This window comes from Pelophylax lessonae, assembly GCF_965119305.1.
Source record: "Pelophylax lessonae genome assembly, chromosome: 1".
Taxonomy (NCBI): Eukaryota; Metazoa; Chordata; class Amphibia; order Anura; family Ranidae; genus Pelophylax; species Pelophylax lessonae.
This window is the reverse complement of record NC_138768.1, coordinates 235,823,106-235,850,499: the sequence shown is the minus strand read 5'-3', so window position 1 is coordinate 235,850,499 and position 27,394 is coordinate 235,823,106. Positions and strand designations below refer to the sequence as shown.

The following is a 27,394-nucleotide window of genomic DNA, read 5'->3' as shown; positions in this document are numbered from 1 at the left end:
AAAGCAATAAAAAACATTGTGGAAAGTTCTAACCCTTTCCTGCTCTTCTAAAAATAAGTTTTTGTCTGTGCCCCCACATGGTGAGATTTCCCAACATTTCCAGCGTGGGGAATGGGTGAATAAGGCTTTAGATCTGTACACAAACTATCATAAAAGTGGTGCGCTTCTCAAATGTTATACATAAGTAATATATAAATATAAATGAAGTGAATGAAGTTACTATAAATGTGACATATGACAGCTGTGATAAATTGAAACCCAAACCAATAATATGATAGGTAACGTGATCAAAATATAAAAAATAAATATATAGGGATAAAAATATGGAGAAATAGGGTGAGATAAAGTCTATAGTCCTAAATTGTGCACTAGGTGAATTTCCTTCAACTGATGACAGTGCAAAGTTAGGCAAACTTAATATATCAAGACAGTGGAAATGTGCCAAATCCTTTTCACCAGAGGTTCCGCAACCAACCCATGTGTGCTGTGGCCGCTCACCTGCAGCACACATTAAGTGTGCAGTCAGTATGGTCAATCTGAGGGTCTTTCAAAAATTCTTTTGTCCTCCTATGGGCTCCTTTAAGGTGCACTTGCTCCTCCAATGCATTGCGTCACTGGTCACGTGACTTCATCCTGGATGAATTCACATGACCAGTGACGCAATGCGTAGGAGGAGCCAGTGACGTCAGCCCCAGCTGATAACCCTTCGCTCGCAATACAAGTCAGCCGTGTAGCCCGGGAGTCGGCACACGAAGCAAGAAAATCAGCAATTGCCTGTTCTGCATCTACTAAATGTGAGTGCCATAGTCTGAAACAGATGCATATTCAATAAACTTACTTACTTTCTACACTATGAGGCACTCTTTTTCCTCTATGTATTATGGAGCCATAATGCACTGATGCACCTTAAAAGATGCCCATAGGAGGACAAAGGAATTTTAGGAAGACCCTCAGATTGACCATACTGACTGCACACTTAATGTGTGCTGCGGGTGAGCGGCCACTGCACACAGGGTTGGTTGAGGAACCTCTGGTGAAAAGGATATGGCACATTTCGGCTGTATTAATATATTAAGTTTGCATAACTTTGCACTATCATTGGTTGAAAGAAACTCACCTATTGCACAATTTTGGACTATAGACTTTATCTCACCCTATTTCTACATATTTTTATCCCTATATATTTATTTTACATATTTTGATCACGTCACCTATCATATTATTGGTTTGGGTTTTATCACAGCTGTCATATGTTACATTCATAGTCACTTTATTCACTTAATTTATATTTATATATTACTAATCATGTATAACATTTGAGTAGCGCACCATTTTTATTCATCAGTTTTGGCAAGGTTTATGAGTGCTTGCACCTAGTGGGAGCTGCAACTCACACATATTCATTTGTTTAGAGCAGCGCACCTGTATCATAGTTTCACCTGCACACAAACTAATTGAGGGCAATCAAATAGTCATCAAATTGTACAACTGACAAGCATACGGATTGGATTTTATTTTTTATTAAATACATTTTTATTAAAAAGTTATCACTTATGACAAGTTATGGGGTAGAGCAATATACCCATAGAAATGTTGCTAATTTCGCATAACAAAAGTCGCTTCTTCATTTTACACTGACGTGACTGTTAGGATTGTCACTCAAACATTTCCTAAGGAAGTCACAACTGCTTCTCTTAAGAAGTCATACCTACGCAAGATGTATTTGTAGGGTTGTCAGTATACCATTGCACAAGTGCAAAAATTAGCAGCTTATTAACAGGTATATGTGACAACTGTATATAATTAGCTAATTTCAAAACAGCATGTAGCACATATGGAAACCTTTACGATTAAAGCAATCATTTGTTATGGCATGGATTGTATCATACCTCTTTACAATACTGCTCCAGGATCGCGTTAAACTTCATCATCATCTGCTTGTTGATGGCTTCTCGTGATCGGATGTGTTTAAATTTTAGTAACATGTCAAAAGCGGCTTCAGCTGAACGAAGTGTTTTGAATGATTCATCAATGAAGCTGATGGCTTCACCTTCAATAGCCTGTACATAAAGGTGGCATGTCAGCATCAGGTCTTGACAAAGCAGTAATTTCACGAAGTCCTATTTTAAGCCAATTAAATTAAAGTTCTCTACATAAGAGATTTTACATACCTGGACTTCATTTTTAAAGTCATCAATAACAAGCTTCCACTGGTGGGCATGTGTGATACTGAAAGGATCAAATGTTATGTTTTCCATTGGTTTGATAAGACCATCAACTCTGTTCAAGACGTCATCTATACGCTTGGGATCTCCAGTGACTGCTTTTAACTCTGCACCAAAAATGTTGTAGAACTCTTCTAAAACCTGTGCGTGTGATAAAAAAAAAAAAAAAAATCTAACCATATTTTATCATTAACATATCATGTAACCCCATTTAACTCAACACCATAGTATTTGTTGGAGAGAAAACTGATGTTTTCTTCTGAGGCTAGTCTTCAACAGCCTAACAACATAGTCTGCTAGAGAAAAATTACAATTCCAGAATTTTATAGCCACTTTTATATTATTTTATTTGTTTTCAATCTAATGTGTATGATCCCCCCTTTCTGCTGGTGTAGGGACCATCAATCATGCAAGTTAAAAATATGCCTCGATTTTCATTGTTCTCCCACGAGAAAAGCTGCCAATAATCGTAATTTCTTTACATGCATAATTAAGCATCTCTTGCTCAGCATAATGCTGTAGTTCATAGAGCTGCCTGGTTCTTATGTTTCAGGCAGCTGGACTATACATATGAATTAAGCCACCCTAAAAATTGTCCAGGTAAATAAATCAATCAAATTGCTTTTACTTTAATCTCTAAGATAGGGGTGCCCACATGTGCTCCCAAAGACATGATATTGTTGCTGATTTCACATAAATCCTTTTTATTCTTAGAATCTGATTTCACCTATTTGATGGATGTAGGGCATAAAAAATCCTCAGTCCTGTAAATATAACGTTATAATTTATGGTTTCTTTTGCACCGTTATGAGTGCTTATTCTTCCAAAGTATGCACAATGCCAGATACCGCTTGCTGCATTGTAGAAACTTATATGTGCAAGCATTAAACACTTTAGAAGATTATACTTTTCTAAAATATATAGTTTTCCCATTTAAGCAGCTCAGTACCAAAGTGGAAACAGCTCTCAGAGGTAACAAAACACAATAGTCCTTTTCATGTTCCATGTAGAAAAAGATTATGCAGCACAACAAGGCACTAGATAAACACACCAAAATGCTTACCCATATTAGACGTGGGTTGTTCTGCTCCAATACACAAACCCTGTTTGTCTTTAAAAACTATTGTTGTCAAAATTGACCAATACATCTTGAATTGGGGAAGGGGTACATCTAAGATTATATCTATGCTTTTCTTTTTATTGTTTTACTGTTTATACAATTGATTTCACTGACCAGTTTGACAGCCCTTCATTTACCTGAAAGGTGCAGTATGCCCTTAAAGCGTATCTAAAGCCAAAAACAAAAATGTAATACAGTAAAACCTTGGATTGAGAGTACCTTGGTTTGAAACCTTTTTAAGACAAGCTAAATATTTTTTTATAAATTTTGACTTGATAAACATGCGATGTCTTGATATACAAGTTGTGTCACGTCACAATGGAGTATAAAAGAGAAGAGAGGTGCCTCTAAAGTGTAGCAATATGAAGGTTTAACATTTAGCAACTAACAGGGTTGATGATTAAAACAGGCACATCTAAGTATGCAGGCATGCAGGGTAAAGCTGTCCACATAGACCGTCCTCCACACCGCCATCGACGTCATCCCTTCAATACTGCACTCTACGAGCACTTAAAGTCTAACTTTCAGATCGCTTTACTGCAGGGTAGTCTTCCCAGTCAGGACTGCAGACTGATGGCGGTGCAGAGAATGGTCTATGTGGGCAGCTTTACCCTGGATTCTTGCATTCTTAGGTGTGCCCTGTTTAATCATCAACCATTTGAGTTGTTAAATGTTAAACCTTCATTAAATGTAAACATATTGCTACACTTAGTGGCGCCCCTCTTCTCTTTCTGTAGCTCCTGCTGGATATTGCTTCTAATCCTCTTGTGGATGAACATTTTATGGTTACACAAACTATCACATTGCTATAATATTCTTATATGAACTATAAACTGAAGGACTTATGAATAATTAGTTGTGGAACGAATCATCTGAGTTTCCATTATTTATTATAGGAAAATTTGCTTTAATATGAGTGCTTTGGAATACAAGCATGTTTCCGGAACAAATTTATGCTCGCAATCCAAGGTTTTACTGTATTTTGCAGCTCACTAATCCTTAATAGTGGAGCTGCAGTTATTTTCTTTTTTTGGCCTTTTTTCATTTATTTTCACCTGGTGACATGGCCAGTAATACACTTCCTGTTTAAGGGTGTCTCCACTCACACCTTTTGATAGAAATCATTGTCAATCCTGGAAGAAGGTAGTGTTAGATGGCCTAGAAACTTTAGGTACAGCAGTTACATTTTTTTTTCTTTTTGCATAAAGGTTTTATATAAATAAACAACAGCTGACCATTGTCAGCACCCTTGTCAGAGTTTGACAGGGTTTGTCTCAACCCTCTAACTGCCACTTATGCTGGACAACTTGGTTTATCAAGGAAAGTTGAGAAATAACAGACTTACGGCTGGTTCACAAAGGGAAAATAAAATAAAAAATAAAAAAGTAAACTAATCTACCCTTTCGTCAAGGAAAATGATCAGCTGAGATATGCTCCACACATATGTACCTCCCCTACATTAACCTTTTACTGAGTTATACTCTCTCAATCCTCTTTACTCACAAGAGCCGAACAACCATTTCTGTCTCCCGTAGTATCTGCTATGGGAACCTCTCCATTCCTCCTATATTTGTTCTTTTGGGTTAAGATAAGCTTTAAAGCTGTAATAGTAACTCATTACATTTTTTTAATGCTGCCGCCCTGCAGCTTTTTGCCATAATGTGCTAGTATGCACCACATAATTGCAAACTATGACAGACTTACCTCTCAAAGAATGTCCTCCAGTGCTGCACTTTTAGTGTGAGGGTGCTTCCATTTTCACCTTGTCTTTCCCCTGGGTTCACTTTATTTGGTTGCTTGAATGGCTGGGCCATGATAACATCACTCTCAAGCATGCACACAGAAGTCACATTACCATGGCACAGAGCAGGTGCCGTAACATACTGCTGCTCAGCTCATTATATATTTCGACTGACAGGCAGGAAGATGCATTTATGGCAGAGGAGACCAATAGGGTCTCTTCTGCTAAAAAAAAAAAAAAAAAAAAAAAAAAAACCTTGCCCGTCAGTGTTTTTTTATTTTTAGGTTTAATGCCACTTTAACATTAAAAAGTGATACTATCGCAAAATTAGCTGTTAAATAAGGCCAGCCTGGTTTGTTAAAGTTATTTCCAACAAAACCACCATATATTTTATTTCTACCCCATACCAAAGTAGTAGGCCTAAAAAAGAGCAGTGCACCAAGTCTTTAAAACTAGAAAAGATTATGAAAAACTTGATCATGTCCGTAGTAATTCATCATGTGAAATTCACCATGAGCAACCAAAATGCTTCTTTAGAAGGGCACCCAATTTTAGAGACAGGTTGTTTCACAGTATTGCTAATGATTCAAAAATCCACCAAAATAAAAATACCTTCAAGGTTTCTTTCCATGTAGAAAAAAGGGTTTGTGAAGTTTATAACACTGGAACTGGAATGTCCTTGTGGGCTCCAGTATATTAGTAGAACTGTACAAAAGTTTAAAGACTCCTATAAAGCATGTTCACAACTTTAGAAATTGATTACCACACATAGGGGTCCATATTTAAAATTATAGCTGTACAAATGTGTAAGCCATAGGGCAGAACGGGCATATTCCTGATGGGCCGCGGCTCGCTCATCACAAAGAAGTTCCCTCAGTCACTGCTCACTGTGGCCGCCACCGCAGCCAATCAGCCTCCTGCTCAGGGGGGGGTGTGTGAGCAGTGGCGTACCAGCGGGGGGGGGGCGGCCCGCCCCGGGTGTACCCGCATATCAGTGTAAAGGCAGCTGCAGCGGCAGCTCCTTCAGTCCGTGCTGCTCGCGGGGGCGGCGGCCGGCGGGAAGAAGATGAGCAGCCTCCTGTGTGTGTGTGTGTGACTGGATAGGAGAGGAGATGGGACAGCTGCATATATAGGAATTCATCTTTCCGTATTCCTCCTGCAGCCGTTGAATAGCTGATTCTCCTCTCCCTCCTGCAGTCATTCAGCGGCTGCAGGAGGAATATGTAAAGATCAAATCATCTATATGCAGCTGTCCCATCCCCCTCCTATACAAGTTGCTGGCCCCCTAGTGCTCTCCAGCCCCCACCCCTCAGTGCTCTTAACACCCCCCCTCAGTGCTCTTAACACCCCCCCACTCTTAACACCCCCCCAGTGCTCTTAAAACCCCCCTGCTCTTAACACCTCCTCCCCAGTGCTCTTAACACCCCCCAGTGCTCTTAACACCCCCCCTGCTCTTAACACCCCCCTGCTCTTAACACCCTCCCTGCTCTTAACACCCCCCCCGTGCTCTTAACACCCCCTCGGTGCTCTTAACACCCTCCTTGCTCTTAACACCACCCCCCTGCTCTTAACACCACCCCCAGTGCTCTTAGAACCCCCCCTGCTCTTAACATCCCCCCAGTGCTCTTAAAACCTCCCCTGCTCTTAACACCCACCCCCAGTGCTCTTTACACCCCCCTTCTCTTAACACCCCCCCCAGTGCTCTTAACACCCCCCAGTGCTCTTAACACCCACCCTGCTCTTAACACCCTCCTTTCTCTTAACACCCCCCAGTGCTCTTAACAACCCCCCCTGCTCTTAACCCCCCCCAGTGATCTTAGACCCCCCCGTGCTCTTAACCCTCCCCTATTGCTCTTAACCCCCCCCCCCAGTGCTCTTAGCCACCAGTGCTCTTAACCCCCCATAGTGCCCTTACCCCCCCCCCAGTGCTCTTAACCCCCCCCCCCCGTGCTCTTTAGCCCCCCCTGTGCTCTTTAGCCCCCCCGTGCTCTTCAAGTCCCCACAGTGCTTTTCATCTCCCCCTATGCTCTCTGGCTCCCCTAGTGCTCTCCACCCCCCTGTGCTCCCTGGCTCCCCCCTAAGTGATTTCCAGTCCCCCCCCTCCACCCATGCTCTCCATCCCCCTGGTTTTCCCTGCCCCCCCCCGCCCAGTGCTATCCACACCCTGCGTCTTCCAAGCCCCCTGCAATGCTTTCCAAACCCCCCTTAATTCTCTCCAGTCCCCCCCCCCCTTGCCCTTCAGCTCCTCCAGTGCTCTCTGCTTTCCCTGTGCTCTCCGGCCCCCCTAGTGTCCTTCTATCTTCTATCATATCTGCAGTCTCTGACCTTCTCTTGTATCACATCCGCAGTCTCTTGACCATCTCCTGTACTATGTCTGCAGGCTCTGACCATCTCCTGTATCATGTCCTCAGTCTCTGACCATCTCCTGTATCATGTCCTCAGTCTCTGACCATCTCCTGTATCATGTCCTCAGTCTCTGACCATCTCCTGTATCATGTCCTCAGTCTCTGACCATCTCCTGTATCATGTCCTCAGTCTCTGACTATCTTCTGTATCATGTCTGTAGTCTCTGACCATCTCTTGTATCAGGTCCGTAGTCTCTGACCATCTCTTGTATCATGTTTGCAGTCTCTGACCATCTCCTGTACTATGTCCGCAGTCTCTGACCATCTCCTGTATCATGTCCTCAGTCTCTGACCATCTCCTGTTTCATGTCCTCAGTCTATGACTATCTTCTGTATCATGTCTGTAGTCTTTGACCGTCTCTTGTATCGGGTTCGTAGTCTCTGACCATCTCTTGTATCATGTTTGCAGTCTCTGACCATCTCCTGTACTATGTCCAGCGGGAACACTCTGCAGCCACACCGCACAGCACACTTAAGGTAAGTGGAGGACTGGAGAGAGGAGAGACTTCTACTTAGGGATTTATTTTGCAGATAGGCTGGGCTGGCACTGGCAGCAACAATTTTATTCAAAGAAATCAGGATTTCTTCTGCAAATAGGATGGCACTGGCAGCAACAATTTAATTCAAATCAGGATTTCTTTTGCAAATAGGCTGGCCTGGAACTGGCAGCCAGGCATAGTACTAGTCTAGTACTTTGCCTGCCAGTGCCAGGTCAGCCTATTTGCAGAAGAAATCCTGATTTGAATAAAATTGTTGCTGCATGTTTCACGAAATTAAATTTGCTTAATCATAACTAATAGTTATGATTAAGCGAATTTAATTTCGTGAAACGCGTCAACTATGTCTTGTCCCGTGTCTCTGATATTTTTGTCAACTATGGATTTTTGAACTCTTCAACAAATATATTTTTATTCATCTTCAAGTCGGAGTGCAGTTTTCTACTTCTAATGAATACCTCCGATAATCGGCCGATCCCTAATATACATATTAGAGAAAATATGGTGATCTTTCATTGAGAATGTTTGACACATTTGTACAGCATTTTTTCACCTAGACCCCATCCATAGTGTTTCTGAATATTTAACAATAGTTCCCAATCTGAGGGGGTCTATAAATAAATACTGTAGAGAAAGCCCACCGTGACTGGAGGGAGAGAGGTAAAAGCATAAGAAAATTGTCAAAAAAAATTGAATGGATTTTTAAAATAGGCACTTTACACCCAAAAGGGGTAACGATCAACATAGACTTAAATTGTTCCTTGAGAGATCATTTATAATTGTTTTACAATCACAAATTTTGCTTTAGAGGTGTTAGTTGATTTTATATGTTAGAAACCATATATAGCTGGTATTGTACTCTATGCATAATATACCATTAGTGTCACGTCTATGAAATAAAGTGTCTTTAGGGAAGGAGTGTATGGTAGGAGTAAATACTGTAAGTGATAACTACGTGTATGTCTGTGTCCTCTGAAGAAGCCTTTGGACCAGGATTTAGATGTGATACTTTTAGTTGTATTCTAAATGTAAATATATTCAAACATATCATTTCTATACACTCTGGTCTGCACTGTGTTTGCTTAATACCACTTGCAGGGAATTCCTGCTAAGGGACTTTCAGTCCATGACCAAAGAGAGAGCCTGAGAGAGGGTGTGCTACTGAGATTGTGGTTGCACTGACAGAGTATGGATGCACAGATCAAGGATTCTACTGAGTAGGCCTGTAGTGAGAGAGCAATTTATTATCCAGGAGGTGATTTTAGTTAACAGTTAGTTTAGTTAAGTGCAGAGAACAATGTTATTACTAGAGACACAAACAGATGGCGAGAGCTGTGCACTTTATAAGATAAGATTTATTTAACAGGAGTTTACCTACCTGCTGCTGACAACACAGTGTTGCTTAATATATATTAATAAATTAAATAATAGAAGTACCTGCATTATATTGAAGAGATCCTGGCATATAGATGCTAAATAGTCAGTTTTCTCAAAAAGGCGTTTTCTGTCAAACTCCCATCGCTGATCCCTTCCAGAGGCCTCAATCTTGGCACGAACTTCAAGGTAGCAACTTTTCCACAACTCAAGGGTGCGTTTAGCCTCTAGTGTTTTCTCCTTTGCAACTTCTTTGTTTTCTCTATAATACATTTTCTCATATTTAGATTATAAAAAAAAAGTACTATTTCACTTTTTTTTTTTTTTTAAACATAGTAATAACATCGATCTGCTGCTGCAAAAGGAATAATTCCCTCCCTAGTTATCACTCTGCTCATTGTAATAAGAATATGATGAATTTGTACATTGGCTGACCATGATATGAGAAGCAGCAGAGACTAAGCAGTGTAAATGAGACAGATTTGTACACTGACTGACTACAGAGTGACAGACAGCAGACAAAGTGATAGTTTTCCACACTGGATGTGCGTTTTTGTTGATTGAAAGGTAGCAAGAGGGACTTTATCTGTGCAAAACACAAGGCCAAGAATATAAAGATACAAAACCTACATTTAAAAGCTGAAAGCTTTCCTATTTAAAAAGGGAAAAAAGGACACCATACACCAGCAAGGAATGGTGTATTCCTACATAGATGCCACGGGTGTTGTGCTTAATTTATTGAAGCCTATAGGTTGAGGAAAATGCAAGAAAAATAAATGTAATTTCACTGAAACAAATGGAACTGCGCCAACACTCAGCTGGAAACTCTACAACCAACACAGACTTTCAAGTAAAAGTTAATATGCTCATATTCAAACATTTATATGAATTTACACTTAAAGCGTTTGTTACAAAAAAAAAAAAAGGGATCCTCTTCCCTTAAAGCATGAATAACAGCACAATGCTTGTGCTGTGTAATTTGGCCCCCTGTATCATATAAAAAACCTGGCTGACCCTTCCAGTTTCTGCCCTCCCTTCTGTAAACTGACCACGGTTAATCATGGCTGCTGAGATCTGACACCGTGGTCAGTTTACATGCCTCCGTCATCTGCAGCTCCCTTGTCTCTCCTCTGTCCTCTCCTCCCTCCCTCCCTGTCTGTCAGCTCTGTGTGTAAGCCGCCCCTCCCCTCCCCTTGTACCACCGCTCCGAGAAGTGCAAGCATTACTGCTCACAATCACTGCCAGCCCCACTGCTAGTATAACCTGTAGTATATGTATACTGCATGTTGTTTTTTAAAATCCATCTTCTAAATACCTTATTTATTCTCCCCGATCAGCGGTCACGTGACCGCCCGTCGATCTCTTCCCCTGATGTATACACTATAGAGGGAGGTCACGTGACCACCCAGCAGAGGTCAGAGGGAGATATCAGCCCCTCCCACTGTAGTGTAGGCATAGGGTGGAGAGAGCAATGGACGGTCACGTGACCGCTGATCAGGGAGAATAAATAAGGTATTTAGAAGATGAATTTTAAAATATGGCATGCGGTATTTACTACAGGTTATACTAGCAGAGAGGCTGACAGTGATTGTGTGCACTTCCTGAACAACCCTTAACCCTTTAATCCCTTAGCATTATAGGCATTCTGTTGCGCTAAAAAAAAAAGTAGAACTTCACTCTGAAACTCTTCTTTTTTTTCTCACTGCAGTCAAGCACGTATCAGTGCAACTCGCTACTGTGAACCCATTTGAGTGACTGTCTCTGTACAGCATGTAGCAGGATGGCATGTTTGCTGCCACTACCCCCCCCCCCCATTAGTCACAGGTTAAGAACACTGTTGGCTTCACAGCCCCCAGCCTCCTAGCAACCAGTGAAGCGGACAGTGGACAGCGCCTGATGGGGAAGCTGAGATCCTAGTTTTGATTCAGGTCTGCTTACTCCTTGTGATTGACAGCAGGCAATGGGCAGATTCTATAGCCTAACACAGGCTGTCTATTGGCTATGGATCCATCCACTACCTGCTGTCAATCGTAAGGGAAGTGGACTTGATGGGTAAGCAGAGTCTCTGACTCTCCATCAGACTACCTACGCTGCTCCAAACACCCTTGGCCACTGCACTGCTTATGTGACAGCTGCAGTGGCGGGGAATGAACTTAGCTGCATTGAGGATGGAGTTTCTGTATGGAAATTGTGGCCTAATTGAAACTCAATGTGATTGCTTGCCTCAAAAAAATGTGCCTGTTTCCATCAGGTACAAGAAACTGTTGCCCACACCAACATTTAACACCAACACCGCACAGTGGAATTCTAAAGTATCATAGGCACTGTTTTTTAATTCCCCTAGTTTTATATATATATATATATATATATATATATATATATATATATATACATACATACATACAGGATAAATAACAGTTAAGAATATATAGATATACAGTGGATATCCACTTGAGTTTAAAATTGCTAAAATGAGTTTAGTAGCTCACTTAGCTTTATTATTAATATTGCAATACATGTGTGAATTTTCCGTTTCCAGCAGCCAAGCATGTGTATTACAAACACTTAAACCCACTGCCTCCTCTGCTGCATATTAACATATCATGCCCACAGGGCTGAAATGACCATTCCCTAAAAGATGCCCCACTCTAACAAGAAATCACAAATTATTCTGGGAGCTGTAGCTTTGTAACTCACCTCCGGCACTTCTGTATAGTAGGTGGAAGCGTCAGACACCTCCACCCCACACCCTTCTATCTCTGGCACAGCCAGTGCTGATGGGAAGTTTAAGAAGGATATATTGCACAAACTATTAGATTTAGGAAAACATGCATGTTGTTATTTATTTCCACTGCAGAATGCTAAGATAAGGCATGTAAACTATGAAAAGCAGTCTGGAGACTTTAATGGTACTAACTCTGTCAACTTTAACAGGGTCATTGAAGGATTTTTTTTTCTTTTTTTTTTTTACAATATAGATTGCGATTATATAAAGTAATATTATTATTATTATTATGTTTCTATCTAATATTGATCAACAACTTACCTAAATAATGTGCGAATATTAAGAACTCGGCATACTCTTTCTGCAATTTCCCATGCAATTCTTTCCATCAAAGGGACCATTCTTTCATCCTTGTTGTAATGCCGGGAAATGATCCACACCATTCTCAGTGCTTTCATCATAGGTGGAATAGTTTCCAAAACCACATTAAAACCTGTACCATGTGTTATGTTCTACGATAGAAGTTACAAAACATAAGTAGTTTGTATGTGGTTTGCAGATTATGGGTCATTTGCTCCTAAAGTTACTCAACAAAAATGGACTTGCCTTCAAATGTCGTTCCAGAGTGGTGAGAAATCTAACGTTATCAGCTGCTTCTACATGGTACTTCATTAGCTCAGCCAGGTCCAGATTTTGAACTAACCCAGGGTTTACAATGGAGCATACGTCCAGGACCTTCTTCACAGTAGGAAGTTTAATTTGTTCGCTGAGTGCACTTAGGGTTGCATTGCGCTCACGCCAGAAATCTATTTCCGCCAATGGACCTTTACCCTAAAAGTAGTTTACAATATTTATTTACTAGTTTACTCTTTATAAAAGTGTCTGAAAGAAAGCATTTGCATTCTGATCATAATCTATTATTAACAAATAATTAGTTACAAACAGATTGTGGAGTTTGTCCAAGCAACAAGCACCTTCCTTTTGGGCACTTTTACACAAGAGCCAATATCTTTTTCTCACAATTCAAATCTTTGTACCTCGAAGCATTGATGGGATTTTGTGTATTGTATGTTTTGAAAAGTGGGAAAGAGTATATTTGGGCCAGACACTCAGAAATGTAAAGTTTTTCTCTAGTCCCAAGCAGAAGATCAGGTAATTGAGGTGATGGGGGTACAGTGACGGTTAGGCTTGTGACGGTATCAGATTTTCATGCTGCGATTAATTGATTAAGGTTTTGCCACGGTATACGGTATTATCACGGTATTCTATTATTAAATTTAAATTATTAAATTTCCACCTCACTTCAATTTCATTGCTGAATTTAGGGGCTTTGGTTCACTTATGCACATTATTATATAGTCAGTCAGTACAGACTCTGTGAACCAGGCCTAAAATAGGTCATCAAGCAGTGTCTGGCCTAACTGGTGATAACTGGTCCTGGCGCTCGGCTCCGATCCGATGGCCTGGTCATTAAGAGGGCAAATCCTTGTGGTCAAGAAGTGGTTAAACCTGAAGGAGGTGTTGTTTATAAATTACTTTACTATTGCTTTAGGCCTGGTTCACATGTATGCGGGTTGGTGGTTCACATGTATGCGGGTTGGTGGTTCACATGTATGCGGGTTGGAGGTTCACATGTATGCGGGTTGGCGGTTCACATGTATGTGGGTTAGCGGCCCACATTTGCACAGGCATAGCAGCCCATTGATTTGAACGGGCTGCTATGCCCTCATTTTCCGCAGAAAAAAGGTGCATGCAGCATTTTTTTTAAATTCAGTGGCCTTGAAATCCATCCTGCTTTTGCACCATGCGACTAACCTGCAGTTCCTGCTCTGGCAAGCTTTCTGCATATTTTGTATACGTGGGCACGGCATTTAAAAACAGTTTGCGTGTGCAGCAACGGCAGGTAAGTCGCATGGTGCAAAAGAAGGATGGATTTCATGGCCACTGCATTTTTTTAAATTCTGCATGCACCTTTTTCAGCTGAAAACGCAGGCATAGCAGCTCAAGCCCATTCACATCAATGGGCTGCTATGCCTGTGCAAATGTGGGCCCCCAACCCGCATACATGTGAACCAGGCCTAAAGCAATAGTAAAGTCATTAATTGGTTAAACCTGCAGGAGGACCGGTGTTTTTATCTATTAATGACTTTACTATTGCTTTAGGCCTGGTTCACATGTATGCGGGTTGGGGGCCCACATTTGCACAGGCATAGCAGCCCATTGATGTGAATGGGCATGAGCTGCTATGCCTGCGTTTTCAGCTGAAAAAAGGTGCATGCAGAATTTAAAAAAATGCAGTGGCCATGAAATCCATCCTTCTTTTGCACCATGCGACTTACCTGCCGTTGCTGCACACGCAAACTGTTTTTAAATGCCGTGCCCACGTATACAAAAAATGCAGAAAGCTTGCCAGAGCCCAGTCATCACCAGGTAGGCCAGACACTGCTTGATGGCTATATAATAATGTAATGTGGGCTGCTATGCGTGTGTGTGTGTGTATATATATAATATATATATATATATATATATATATATATATATATATATATATATATATATTAGAGCTGCACGATTCTGGCCAAAAGGAGAATCACGATTTTTTAGCTTGGAATAAAGATCACGATTCTCTCACGATTCTCTGTGTAACAAAAAAAAAAAAATTGGGATAACTTTACTGTTACGTTTTTTTTTTTTTTTTTTTTTTTTATTCATTAAAGTGTATTAATTGCGTTTGAAAGACTGCTGCGCAAATACAGTGTGACATAAAATATTACAACAATCGCCATTTTTTTCTGTAGGGTCTCTGCTAAAAAAATATATAAAATTTTTGGGGGTTCTAAGTACTTTTCTAGCAAAAAAAAACTGATTTTAACTTGCAAGCAACAAGTGTCAGAAAAAGATCCAGTCTTTAAGAGGTTAAACTTCCTTTCTCCCTGGCAGAGGGAAGGAAAAGATACAATGTAATCATTTTTGTTTATAGTTACTGGGAGACTTAATGCTGAAAGGCGTTAGCTGTGTGAGTGAATGAGTCATCCAGCTCAATGAAATGTATCAATTCACAAGTCAGACCCAGGAGCAGAGAAACTCGGTATTTTAAAAATGCCACAATAACAATACTGTGGCTATGCAATACCGCGATATATCGAATTACCGAAAACCGGCATATGTCTAGTGACGGTATGAGAACACTGTTAGGGGAATTGATAAAGACTGTCCATAACACTCTTTTTAGAATTCTGATGTGCCTCTGGTTGGTGCAGTGGTACACATGTACATGAATCTGAGACATGCACTGTGAATCTACTGCACATGTCAGTAAAGCTACCATAACCTACTGTGAGGTTTATTTTATTCTTGTGTGAGCCATTGTAAAGGATCATACCACCAGGAAAATGCTATTAGGACTTTATTGAATTCCCCACTATATGCCTTACAGTACGTTGTGCTTTCTATGTTGCTTAGTGAGCATTTTATGCAAATAACACAGGTTTCCATAAAACATTGCAAAAAATGCTAATAAACATTATCACAAAAAAACAGCTAAAAAACCTTCATTGTATCAACATGTATAAGCAATAATACACGAGAACATTTTTCTTTCATATGGCATTGTTGGAAAGACAGGAACACAGATTTCAGTACTGCTATACCTGCTATTTGGCCATTATAGCAAATGTATAGCAAAACAAAGACTGTGTCTGATATTTTAGAGTTGCTGGAAGGGACTGTTGACCAAGTTCATCAAACTTATTAAAACGCAGTGCCACATGTATACAGTACTACACACATTGCATGGTAATTCGTCATGTTAATTCATCCCTAGTTCACAGTATGATAAGACAAACTGTATTTACTGTACATCTGAGGTTTCTTCTACAACAGTCAGAACTGCAGACATTTGTGTCCGCTAGATAATTACACACTACTAAAATTTTTATATGGCACCTCCAACTGTCCCACCCCAACCCTACTACATAGAAGTCTGAAAAAAAGTACGCTTTGTGGCTGAATATTAATTTATTATGTTACTACCCAGTAGCCCATAGAATGAAAAGACATGTATCTACACATAAATAAAATACCTGAGGCTGCTTCTGTAGTAGTTCTGCAAGAGCTGCGGACATTTGTGTCTGCCAGTTCATAACACACAGTTCAAGTTTTTCTACAGCAGTTTTATCAGCTGCCAGAGCATTCGTTTCAACATCAATATTTACATCCGGCATTGCTAGTTTTATTTCTCCTAAATGTGAGATGGAAACAGAGGGTGAATGGTAACCGACTTTGTTAATTTGTATTGAATAGCAGGAATACCTTTTATAAGAAAGGTTCTATTAAACTGAACCTGTGCCCAGGCTACATGCACTAAACGATGTACATATTCTGAACAGGCAACAAAAGCACTTTAAAAAATCTCTTATTTACATCCATAGCTATGGGCATGGTAGAAAAATTCAAGTTCACAACAGAGGCATAGAAATCTTAGTTTTGGTTTCCTTTTACATTTTCTTGTACCAGAATCATAGTAGCCTGTCAGCTTTAAAGAGGTTTTTTCTCATGCACAGCTGTAAGAGACTGCTCCTTAAATGAACTGTGGAAGTTGTGCCTAAAAATGCAAGCAAAAAGCAAAGGACTGGTTGCCAGTATTGGCAGTGGTCTACCTGCAGCCTTTCCCCATTACTGACTTACAATTCCTTGTTCTGCACACTGTCTCTGTGTGGAAGAGGTCATGTTAGTAGAGGCAGGGCTTTGCATTTGCATGTCAGAGTCTCCAGTAAGCAAACAGCAAGAAAAAGTGAGAAGCACAGTAGTGACATCATCAAATCACACTTCAAATCCCCTGAGACTTTTAATTAGAGACACACTACAGATATACAACTATGAGGCCTGAGGCTGCGAAAGTGCCTAGACATGTACATATACTAGTAATTGCACAGGTAATATGTACAGTAACGAGAAATTACAGACAAAAAGATAAATTTTTCAGGGTGCTGCCAGACTTATCTACCTTACCAACCGCTCAGTGTCTGCCATCCCTCTCTGCCAATCCCTCCTCTGGTTTCCAATTGACCGGTGATCCATCCACAACTCTGCCCTCAAGCTACAACACCAATCTTGATTCCAAATTTAACCCAAACCATCCTTTCCACAACTACCAAGATCTTCTGCTATCTAGATCCCTTGTCTCCTCCTCCCATGCTTGTCTATAGGACTTCTACAGAGACTTTCCTATCCCCTGGAACTCTCTACCTCACTCTGTCCGGCCATCTCCTACTCTGTCTATAATTAGACAATCCTTGAAAACTCATCTCTTCAGGAAAGTCCATCCTGTCTCCACCTAACAACTGAACTTTGAATACTTACATCAGCTCATCCCTCAGAGTTATTACCTTTTCTACCACTTGCCCCACCCTATTAGATTGGAGACAAGCACAGTGTATCCTTTTCAAGAAATGAATGATGACTGTAAAATTATCTTAATAATTTTCATTTTGAATAATTCATTTATTTTGTGAATGTCCATGATAGTTTGGGTCCTAACTGTATTGAAAAACATAATGAAACACTCACCTTCCAGCTGCTGCATTGTTTGCTGAATATGATTAAGGAATTTTTGCATATTCATTAAAAATTCATCCCGAATTAGCTGAACACTTATGAACTCTCCATTGGGCTCTCCATGCTGTGTGGAATCTTTGTCATTTGAGTCTTGTGAAGGCCCAGATTGCCCGTGATCACCTTGAAGGGTGATGTCTTTATTTTTATGCTGATTAAAAGCCAACAGAGGCATATAGACCTAAAAACAAAATAAACTGTTACCTAGTAATACAGGCAGTATGTCACTGCTAATGAGATATTGGAAACAATGCAAATGGGCCATCAGGTGTTCCCTATAAAAAAACATTTCTAAACTACACCTTTCTTTAAGGAATTTATGAACTATCTTACTTTTAGTTTTGAGCAGAGTGCCAAGAAATACAGTAGAAGCCAGATCAATCAAGTTTTTTATTTTTGCCGCCGGTGTCCTTCTTGTAACAGATTTCCCCTCACTTTCTGTCCCACTGGCATTCTTCACTAAGACATCACTCCAATGGGAGTACACACAGAAATAAAAAACTGCGATTGCCAAAATCTGAGAATCCTAGATCATCTCAGTTGTATGTTACCCACATAAAACTAAAAATAAAGGTTTTAACTCCATCTTGGCTCCAACCAAAAGTACAAAAACAAAGCTTTGTCTGCAATTATACTTTAGGGTAAGCACAGACATTCTTAGTTTAAGAAACCAAATTACCACCCAAAGACAATACAACTAGTACACATATACTATACACTGCATAGCAAGCATTGTATTATCCGAATGTGCAGTTCCCTTAGAAGCAGTTTTTACCAGTTTGTCAAATGGCAAGTGTCAAATTAACATTCACTTAATTATAGGTAATAGTAGCTATACTAGCACTGCTGAGACTCCATCCTGATAATCTGTGGCCTAACACAATATGTGATGTCATTAGAGGCAGAGTATTGAAACTGATACAATTCCAGTGTTCCAACAGTGCAGTAGAATGAAATAGAATGACTTCTTGTCAGACATTGGATTTGCAAACACTGTAACCCTCTTGGCCAGAGACATGGGATATGGCCAAAGAGAAAACTTGTTAGCTTCAAGTGCAGGGCTTTCCAAAGTCGGCTTGACAACTTGCATTTTAGGGGCTTTTTTGCCCATTTTAAAAAGATAAAGTATTAAAAGAAAAGTTCTTGTACAGGAGGTTTCACATATACAGATTCTCACTATCACATAGAACACAACACAAGATTTTCAGCCTCCTTGCTATAGATTTGCCAGGTTGGGATATACAGGCTCCCTGCCTGTTTAAACAGCAGCTCACTGTGCACCAGGGGGAAACATTCATATCAACTCATGATCTTTATCCGTCTGATGAAGGAGCGGTGTACACATGCTCCGAAACGCGTTACGTCATCATGTCCATGCGGTCCATCCGTGAGGCTTGCGGTTCACCACTGCCTCAGTTCCATCCTGTTCCTTCCATTGGTCTTCTTCCCACCGCGTCATCTCCCGGCTGCTGGTCAGGAAGTGCTTGAAGGACACGCACCGGCTTTTATGTGATTTCATGTGAGTTTATTCTATCATTGTACAATAAAGTCATGTTGCCACACTCAGTGTCACCTATTTCTTCTTCTATTGTCAGCGGGATTTTGCTTCACCTGTTAGAGCTGCCCTGGGTATCAACATAGAGTCATTGTGCATCGCAGAATTCCGGTTTATGTCCCGATTGTCTTCTCCCATCAAGACTTTTGAATAGGAGACCTACCTCCCACCTTAAGCGCCCAACAAACTCCCTTTTCCCATAAACTTTAATGGAAGTCGCCTCCAAGTTGGATCCTCATCTATACTGATGTGATTTGGATCTGACTTTACAGGAAGATTACCCAGGCAGTGCAGGGGCATTTTCCTGTATGCGGTTATCTCTGCATATCTGCACATGACAAAGTTGCTTCAAAGTTACATCAAAGTACTACTCAAGTCACCAGCAAATCGCCAGGAAGTGGACTGGCAAAGTCACACTGTAAGTCGTGCGACTTTCAGGCCGCAGTAGTGTGAACCGAGCCTTACTTAAAACCTATTGTTTTCTATTACTGTACACATTTAACTGGGCAACGGAGTATGAGTGTACTGCCAAACACATCCCATAATGTTAGAGACACGTCTGCACTTTTGTGATGGTCACATGTCACTGGTCTCTGCAGGGAAGCAGGCATAGATCGGTGGTCAGAAAGTGTGATTTAAAATGCAGGTGGCAACCTAACTGTTGTTTTTTACAAAAAGGTAACAATTTGCGTATCAGTAACAGCACTGCTTATTCTGTTTAGGCAGAATATTTGGAGGAAATATCTGATTGTGAAAGTACTGGGTTGTTGGGAGATGAAAAGGTTTACTTTAAAGCTGAACTTCAAGCAGCTATAAAAAAGGCACATATGAATTGTTAATACACAATACAATGTATTATTTTTTTAATTCAAGCATTTTTTATACCTGAATTTGACTTGGTATCAGCCTCTCCCACTCAACTGTAGTAAATCTCAGAAAAGAGGAGGGAGAAGCAGCACAAAGAGCTAATCAGGTGTGCTGCAGGGGAAGCAGCATGCTCATAGGAGAACAGAGCGGACTGACAAAAAGATCATTAGTGTGCAGCCAGGCAAGACTGTGCTCTATGGCAAGGTTGTGTAATGGACAGAAAAAAACAGATCATTTAGCTGGTATAAGAGCTCTCATATGCATTTAAATGTGTGTGTTTAGCCATTCGACTAAAGTTTTCTAATGAGCAAGAACAAGCTTTTATATCTTATGTCAGCACTGGCTATCGCACACGAAGATTTTACAGCAAAAGCTCTATGCAAAAAACACCAAATCTTTCCATTTCTACGGGTAACAGGGAACAAAGAGTTAATTATATTTACCTATTAGCTAAATCAGTAAAACCTTAGATTCAAAAAAAAAAAAAAATACCTGTGAAATGACTTGTTTGAGCATCACCAGGGGATGTCCATTTAACATTCCATACTCCAGAAACCTTGGCATGACATCATTGGCCTCCTGCATATCATTTGGCTCTGGGATTGTTTCTGTACATAAAAGAACATTATACAAAATAAATCAACTGGAATACACATCAAGAACTAATGTAACCTATGTACATTTAACCACCTCCCGCCTGGCCATTTATAGTAATTGGGCCAGACGGGAGCACCATTATCCCGGGTGGACATCATGTGATGTCCTCCCACTCACACGCCTTGGGCAGGCAGCAGCTCAAGCTGTCCCCCACTGTGTCCACCAAAATGTCATACTGGGTTGGCCCTACTACTATGTGATTGCACATGTCACACACATGTCAGTTGTACACAATGGCTTTCATTCATAGCCATTCATTGTGTACTATTGTGATATCTGTAATTGATCACAGGAATCACATGGTACAAGGGCTAATCACAGAGGACCTGTACCATGTGATTAATGTGGCCAATCATAGCTATCACAGTAGTACACGATGGCACATGAATGGATGCCATTCATAAAATTGATTGCTTTTAACAGTGATCATCATTGTAATAAGCAATCATAGTGAAAACTAAAATGTTAAAAAGGGTTTACAAAAATATATTTTTTTCTTTACATACTGTCACCAGTTTATGTCCCTGATCACCACCACACCAGTGATATGATGACACTGTATTTGCTCTGGTGACAGTATGTATAAAAAAAAAACATGGGAAAAAAACAATTGTGACAAAAAATTACAACCTTTAAAAAACTCATTGGGGCATCTACTTTCCAAAAAGGGGTGATTTTGGGAGGTATTTGTACTTTCCTGGCATTTTAGGACCTCAGGAAATGAGACAGGCAGTCAGTACTTTTAGGACTGATCAATTTTCATATATATTATATATGCACACCATAGTTTGCAGACTCTATAGCTTTCACACAGAGTAAATAATATACACTAATTTTCTTTATTTTTAGCAAAGAAATGTAGCAAAATACATTTTGGCCTAAATTTATGAAGAAAGATTATTTATTTGCAAAATTTTACAGGAACTAAGAAAAACATGTGGCGAATATATTTTACCAAAAGAAAGCTCTATCGAGTTAAAAAATGATAAAAAAAAATAATTTGGGCACAGTGTTGTATGACCCAGATAGCAAGGATAATATGCCAAAAAATGTTGAATTGTAAGTCTGTTAACTTGCTGCACATTTTCACTGGCAAGTTGTATACTTGCAGAACACTTGAAGCACAAGTTCTAGTTAACACTTTTCCAATTTGTAGCAACTTTGGATGGGAAGTCTCTAGCAAAACAAAGTTGCAGTGGTGTATCTACAGCAAGAGCTCTGCAAGTCTACAGTGTGAAAATTCAGCCACAGTGACCCCTGTGGTGGGATGACCATTGCACAACATAACTGAACCAGAACTTGCAGCAGACTTGCAGAATGTTTGCAAAGAAAGTTGATCTGGAGTCATGCAATGTGGACTTACTGCAATTGTGCAACACACTTGTGAAGCTTGGCAGGTCTAGCAATAGCTTAGCAAGTCATTTTCAAACTTGCAGCACAATTGCTTGCTATTGGGGGTGCACAGTTCACACAGGTGTGAAAAACAGTATACAGTATTATCAAGACCACAGAAAATCAGAGAATAGAATCATTCTGTGCTTAGTAAACAATTCTTCAGAAATGTTTGTGTGCATTTTGTCTGTCTTTCATAAAAGCCAGTAAACTAGTTATCGGTTTCAAATTCTAAGGCATAAAGATATAAATATGTATTGGTTCCATATCATATCTTGAGGACAGTTACACTCTCAGACTCCACTGTTGGCGATTACACACTAATGGGCCATATACACTATACAATTTTCTTTAGATTTTTTCCTTCAGATTTACCAAAACCATATAAATATGAGGTCAAATCTAAACACTTACAATTTGTATGCAATCAGGCAGGCCCTTGCACTACATTGTTGAAGGTAAAGCCTCGTACACACGCAACGATTATCGGCCGACCGATCGGCCGTCTTTTGTCCAGTGTTGTTGTGTTGGTTGAAATGTGCTCTAGACTGCACACGGATTTTCTCGGCCAACAACAACCAACTTCAGAAGTGATGTCATGTGCTGGTTTACTTTTGGTGTGTTTTTTCTTCTCTGAGCATGCCCAGTCTTGCTCATCTGATTTTTGTCTGCCGAAATCTGTACTGACTGATGGAAAATCGGCAGTTCTGTTGACGGCCAACAAAAATTTTATAGCATGCACACCAGATTTTGTTCGGCCGAAAAGTCGCAGTCGGTTGTCGGAATCATCATACTAACAAGCCGACAATCGGCCGATCGGACGTTGGCCGAAAATTCACGGCCAACAATCGTTGCGTGTGTACAAGGCTTTAGTCTAAAGGAAATCTACCAACAAAAGATTGCTAATGAGATTTTCGTCTCATTAGTACAGATGTCGACGGAAAAAAATCTTAGGAGCAAGACTAGGCATGCTCAGAGACAAAAGAACACATACAAAACAATCCAACACATGACATCACTTCTGAAGTAGAATTCTGTCGTTCGCTTTTTGTGGCATGCTAGTCTGATGTGGAAAGTGAAGAGGTTATTTTCATACGAATTTTCCCGTACGACAGAATTCTACTTCAGAAGTGATGTCATGAGTTGGATTGCTTTGTTTGTGTTCTTTCTCTCTGAGCATGCCTAGTCTTGCTCTTAAGATTTTTTTCAGTCGAAAGCTGTACTAATGAGACGAAAATCGGACGTTGTTTTGACGGACGACCCGTCAAAGGCCCACACAACGCCCGATTTTTGTCTCATTAGTACAGCTTTCGACTGAAAAAAATCTTAAGAGCAAGACTAGGCATGCTCAGAGAGAAAGACTACATACAAAGCAATCCAACACATGACATCACTTCTGAAGTAGAATTCTGTCGTATGGGAAAATTCGTATGAAAATAACCTCTTCACTTTCCACATCAGACTAGCATGCCACAAAAAACGGACGACAGATAGTTTGATAATCTGATCGTGTGTACAGGGCTTAAGTCTCCCTCTGTGTAGAGATTTTCTTGTTCTGGGACAAAAATTAAAGCACCAGCAGAATGAGAGTGATCATTATGGAGAGATTAACCTTGCAGTTAACCCTTTAGACACACTTTAAGTATCCACCACCACATGTTTTAATGCAAACAAATGGCATTCAAATTCACAGCATCTGCTCTTGTAGTTTCAGACTTTTCAAAAGAAAAAAGAAATCTGTAATGCTCACTCCCATGCTTATAAAGGAAAGTAACAGGAATTTATAATATGACAGCCCCTAATATTTAATTTCTAATAAAAGCAAACAGAGAGTCAGCCTACCATTTTCTAATACCAGTTTGTGAAAAGAAAAATCATGCAAGAAAATCTTTACAGAAAAAAAAAGTTAAATAAACAGAATTAAAAGTGAAAAATTCTTAAAGTGATTGTAAACTATATTTTTTTAGTTTAAAATATAAAAAAATTTGTTATACATGTCTGCTCTGTCTAGTGGTATTGCACAGAGCGTGATCCCTTACCTCCATTTCAGGAGTCCCTGCACTCTCCTCTACTTCTTCCTGCAAGTGCACCTTCAGCAAGCTGCGCTGAAGGAGCACCACACTGTGGGCACGCTCCTAAGCAGGGCTGTGTGCATACATAGACATACACAGAGTGGCTGAGCCACGCCCCCCTGCTTCATCTTCCTGGGATTTGACTGACAGCATCAGGGGCCTATGGCTCCCACTGCTGCCTGTGAGAAGAGGAAAAGAGAAAAGCAGGGTGGCAGATCAGACATTTCTGAATTGGAGTAAGGTAAGTGTTTAGGGACAGGGGCTGCTAAAACAGATAGTGTAGTGTTTTTTTTTAACCTTAATGCATATAATGCATTAGGGCAAAGAAGGCTTAGACATGAGAACTACTTTAAGGCTCGGTTTACACTAGTGCGGGCCGTGAGTCCCACGTTTGCCTCGGCATGGCAGCCTATTCATTTGAATGGGCTGCTGTGCTGCGTGAACCGCATAAAAAAGATGCATGCACCTTTTAAAAAATGAAGCTGTAGGGAAGACCATGCGGTTTTCCTGCAGTTCCCGAACCCGCGATTGTGCTGCGGGCTGAGATGCATGGGGGTGCCATTCAGAATGAATGGCAGCCCTGCGTATCTCACAAGAATAGTGCGATTCGGCTGTGGGTGGCAGCGGGTATCAATGCAAATTTCCACACCCACAACCGGAAAACACATGGCCCGCAATAATGTGAACCGAGTCTAAAGAAAGTTTGCCTGGTTTTTGGTTCAGTGCAGAGTTCAAATCGTTTGTAGAGTAAGTTCAGACTGATGTGTAAGTGTCATTGGCTGCCAGAAAGGTGACTCTCTCAGTATCCATAGTAGTTTAAATTCCAAATGCAACAGCATGTTGTTTCCCATTGGGAGGGTGTCCCACATCTATTGATACCCAATCAAAGGGTCTGAGGGGTGTGTTGACAAGTTTGCTGGAGTATTTAACTATAAGGCTCCATTCACACCTGGGCGTTTTCAGCTCCAAAAACGCTCAAAAGAAACGCTTCCAAAACGCCCAACAAGTAAAACCCCATTCATTTAAATGGCCCCTGTTCACATCTGAGCGTTTTGCAAAACGCCTGTAGCTAAAAAAAGTACATGAGCTTCTTTTTGGGCTGATTACCAGCGTTTTTGATAGATGTCAATGAAAAACGCCTGAAAAAATCGCGTTAAAATCGCGGTAAAATCGCGGTAAAATCGCGGTAAAAAAACGCTACGCTCAAGTGTGAATGCAGCCTAATGCTCAGCAGACATAGCCTTAGTGACTATTTTTCTACAAACGTCTATTTTTCCATCTGACAAGGTTTTACAATCCTACAACCAACATATTATTGAACAGAATGCAAGTATGATTTGTGAGATAGCAAATATGATATGGATATTATGTGTGTAGCACTGCCTCCTTGAGGGCTGCTGAATTTCACTCTTTTGGGTCCCCCTGGGTTACCATTAACAACTCCGACATTCACAGTCTATCACTTTACTTCTTGGCTCAGTCAATAATCAGCTCAGGGATATGTAGTTGTTTTGTGTTTTATTTTATAAATTAGGGATGGGAGAAGGGAATAGTGGGATATTCCAGATTAACAATGCACAAAGTTTTTAGGACATCGATCTGTTGATACAGCCAGGCTGTTGATCCACCTTGCCACTTAGATGGATTTAGGGTTAAGTCTCATTGCAGATGACTTGATGAACTAAAGTTACCTTCAGGACACTCTCCTAGTATCCTCTTTCTTGACCACTGACACCCGTCAACTGACTATCTACTCCGGGGTGGCCCTCCTCAGGTCAGGCCCTTTGACACAATCCCGTGTACTCACGATACTGTTTTTCTAGGGTCTCCAGTGTCTCCCCCTCAGTCAGCTCTCCTGGACCTCTGGGTTCAGCTCCATTCCTCTGGCCTTCAGGACGATCTCCTGATGCCACGTGCCACTGCTACAGAGGAGGAGGCAGCCTCCACCCTCCCTCCGGGAGTCTGCTCACCAGCCAAAGACCCCGCAGCACATGTGCTCCTGGCTTTTATACAGTATCCCAGAATGCACCAAGACCGCCTGTCTCTGCCAATCACCAGGACTGTATCAAAGCCTATGAATCCATTGATCAGGTTTCCTCCCACTGTCCAACATGCCTCCCTATTGGACCAGTGTGAAACACTCTCTAGACTCAATGAATCACATACTGAGCACAATGAGCAGACCTCACTCACAGATCCTGCTCTCTGGTAGGCAGAAAGCAATATACAGTGCCTTGCGAAAGTATTCGGCCCTCTTGAACTTTGCGACCTTTTGCCACATTTCAGGCTTCAAACATAAAAATATAAAACTGTAATTTTTTGTGAAGAACCAGCAACAAGTGGGACACAATCATGAAGTGGAACGAAATTTATTGTATATTTCAAACTTTTTTAACAAATAATAAAACTGAAAAATTGGGCGTGCAAAATTATTCAGCCCCCTTAAGTTAATACTTTGTAGCGCCACCTTTTGCTGAGATTACAGCTGTAAGTCGCTTGGGGTATGTCTCTATCAGTTTTGCACATTGAGATACTGAATTTTTGCCCATTCCTCCTTGCAAAACTCCTCGAGCTCAGTGAGGTTGGATGGAGAGTGTTTGTGACCAGCAGTTTTCAGTTCTTTCCACAGATTCTCAATTGGATTCAGGTCTGGACTTTGACTTGGCCATTTTAACACCTGGATATGTTTATTTGTGAACCATTCCATTGTAGATTTTTGCTTTATGTTTTGGATCATTGTCTTGTTGGAAGACAAATCTCTATCCCAGTCTCAGGTCTTTTGCAGACTCAATCAGGTTTTCTTCCAGAATGGTCCTGTATTTGGCTCCATCCATCTTCCCATCAATTTTAACCATCTTCTCTGTCCCTGCTGAAGAAAAGCAGGCCCAAACCATGATGCTGCCACCACCATGTTTGACAGTGGGGATGGTGTGTTCAGAGTGATGAGCTGTGTTGCTTTTACGCCAAACATAACGTTTTGCATTGTTGCCAAAAAGTTTCATTTTGGTTTCATCTGACCAGAGCACCTTCTTCCACATGTTTGGTGTGTCTCCCAGGTGGCTTGTGGCAAACTTTAAACAACACTTTTTATGGATATCTTTAAGAAATGGCTTTCTTCTTGCCACTCTTCCTTAAAGGCCAGATTTGTGTA

General features: G+C 40.6%; 1 protein-coding gene across 1 annotated transcript in view; it reads right to left on the bottom strand.

Moving 5' to 3' along the window:
* Positions 1-27,394, bottom strand: part of DNAH10 (dynein axonemal heavy chain 10) — a gene marked incomplete at its 5' end in the record, with an annotated part of 236,277 nt that overhangs the window by 196,131 nt on the left and 12,752 nt on the right. Inside the window, 8 exons of the mRNA XM_082256636.1 lie at positions 1,890-2,060; positions 2,172-2,366; positions 9,426-9,624; positions 12,409-12,599; positions 12,694-12,918; positions 16,170-16,327; positions 17,656-17,881; positions 20,615-20,730. Of these exons, the coding sequence (XP_082112762.1) occupies positions 1,890-2,060; positions 2,172-2,366; positions 9,426-9,624; positions 12,409-12,599; positions 12,694-12,918; positions 16,170-16,327; positions 17,656-17,881; positions 20,615-20,730 (1,481 nt within the window). The remainder of the gene's footprint in view (positions 1-1,889; positions 2,061-2,171; positions 2,367-9,425; positions 9,625-12,408; positions 12,600-12,693; positions 12,919-16,169; positions 16,328-17,655; positions 17,882-20,614; positions 20,731-27,394) is intronic.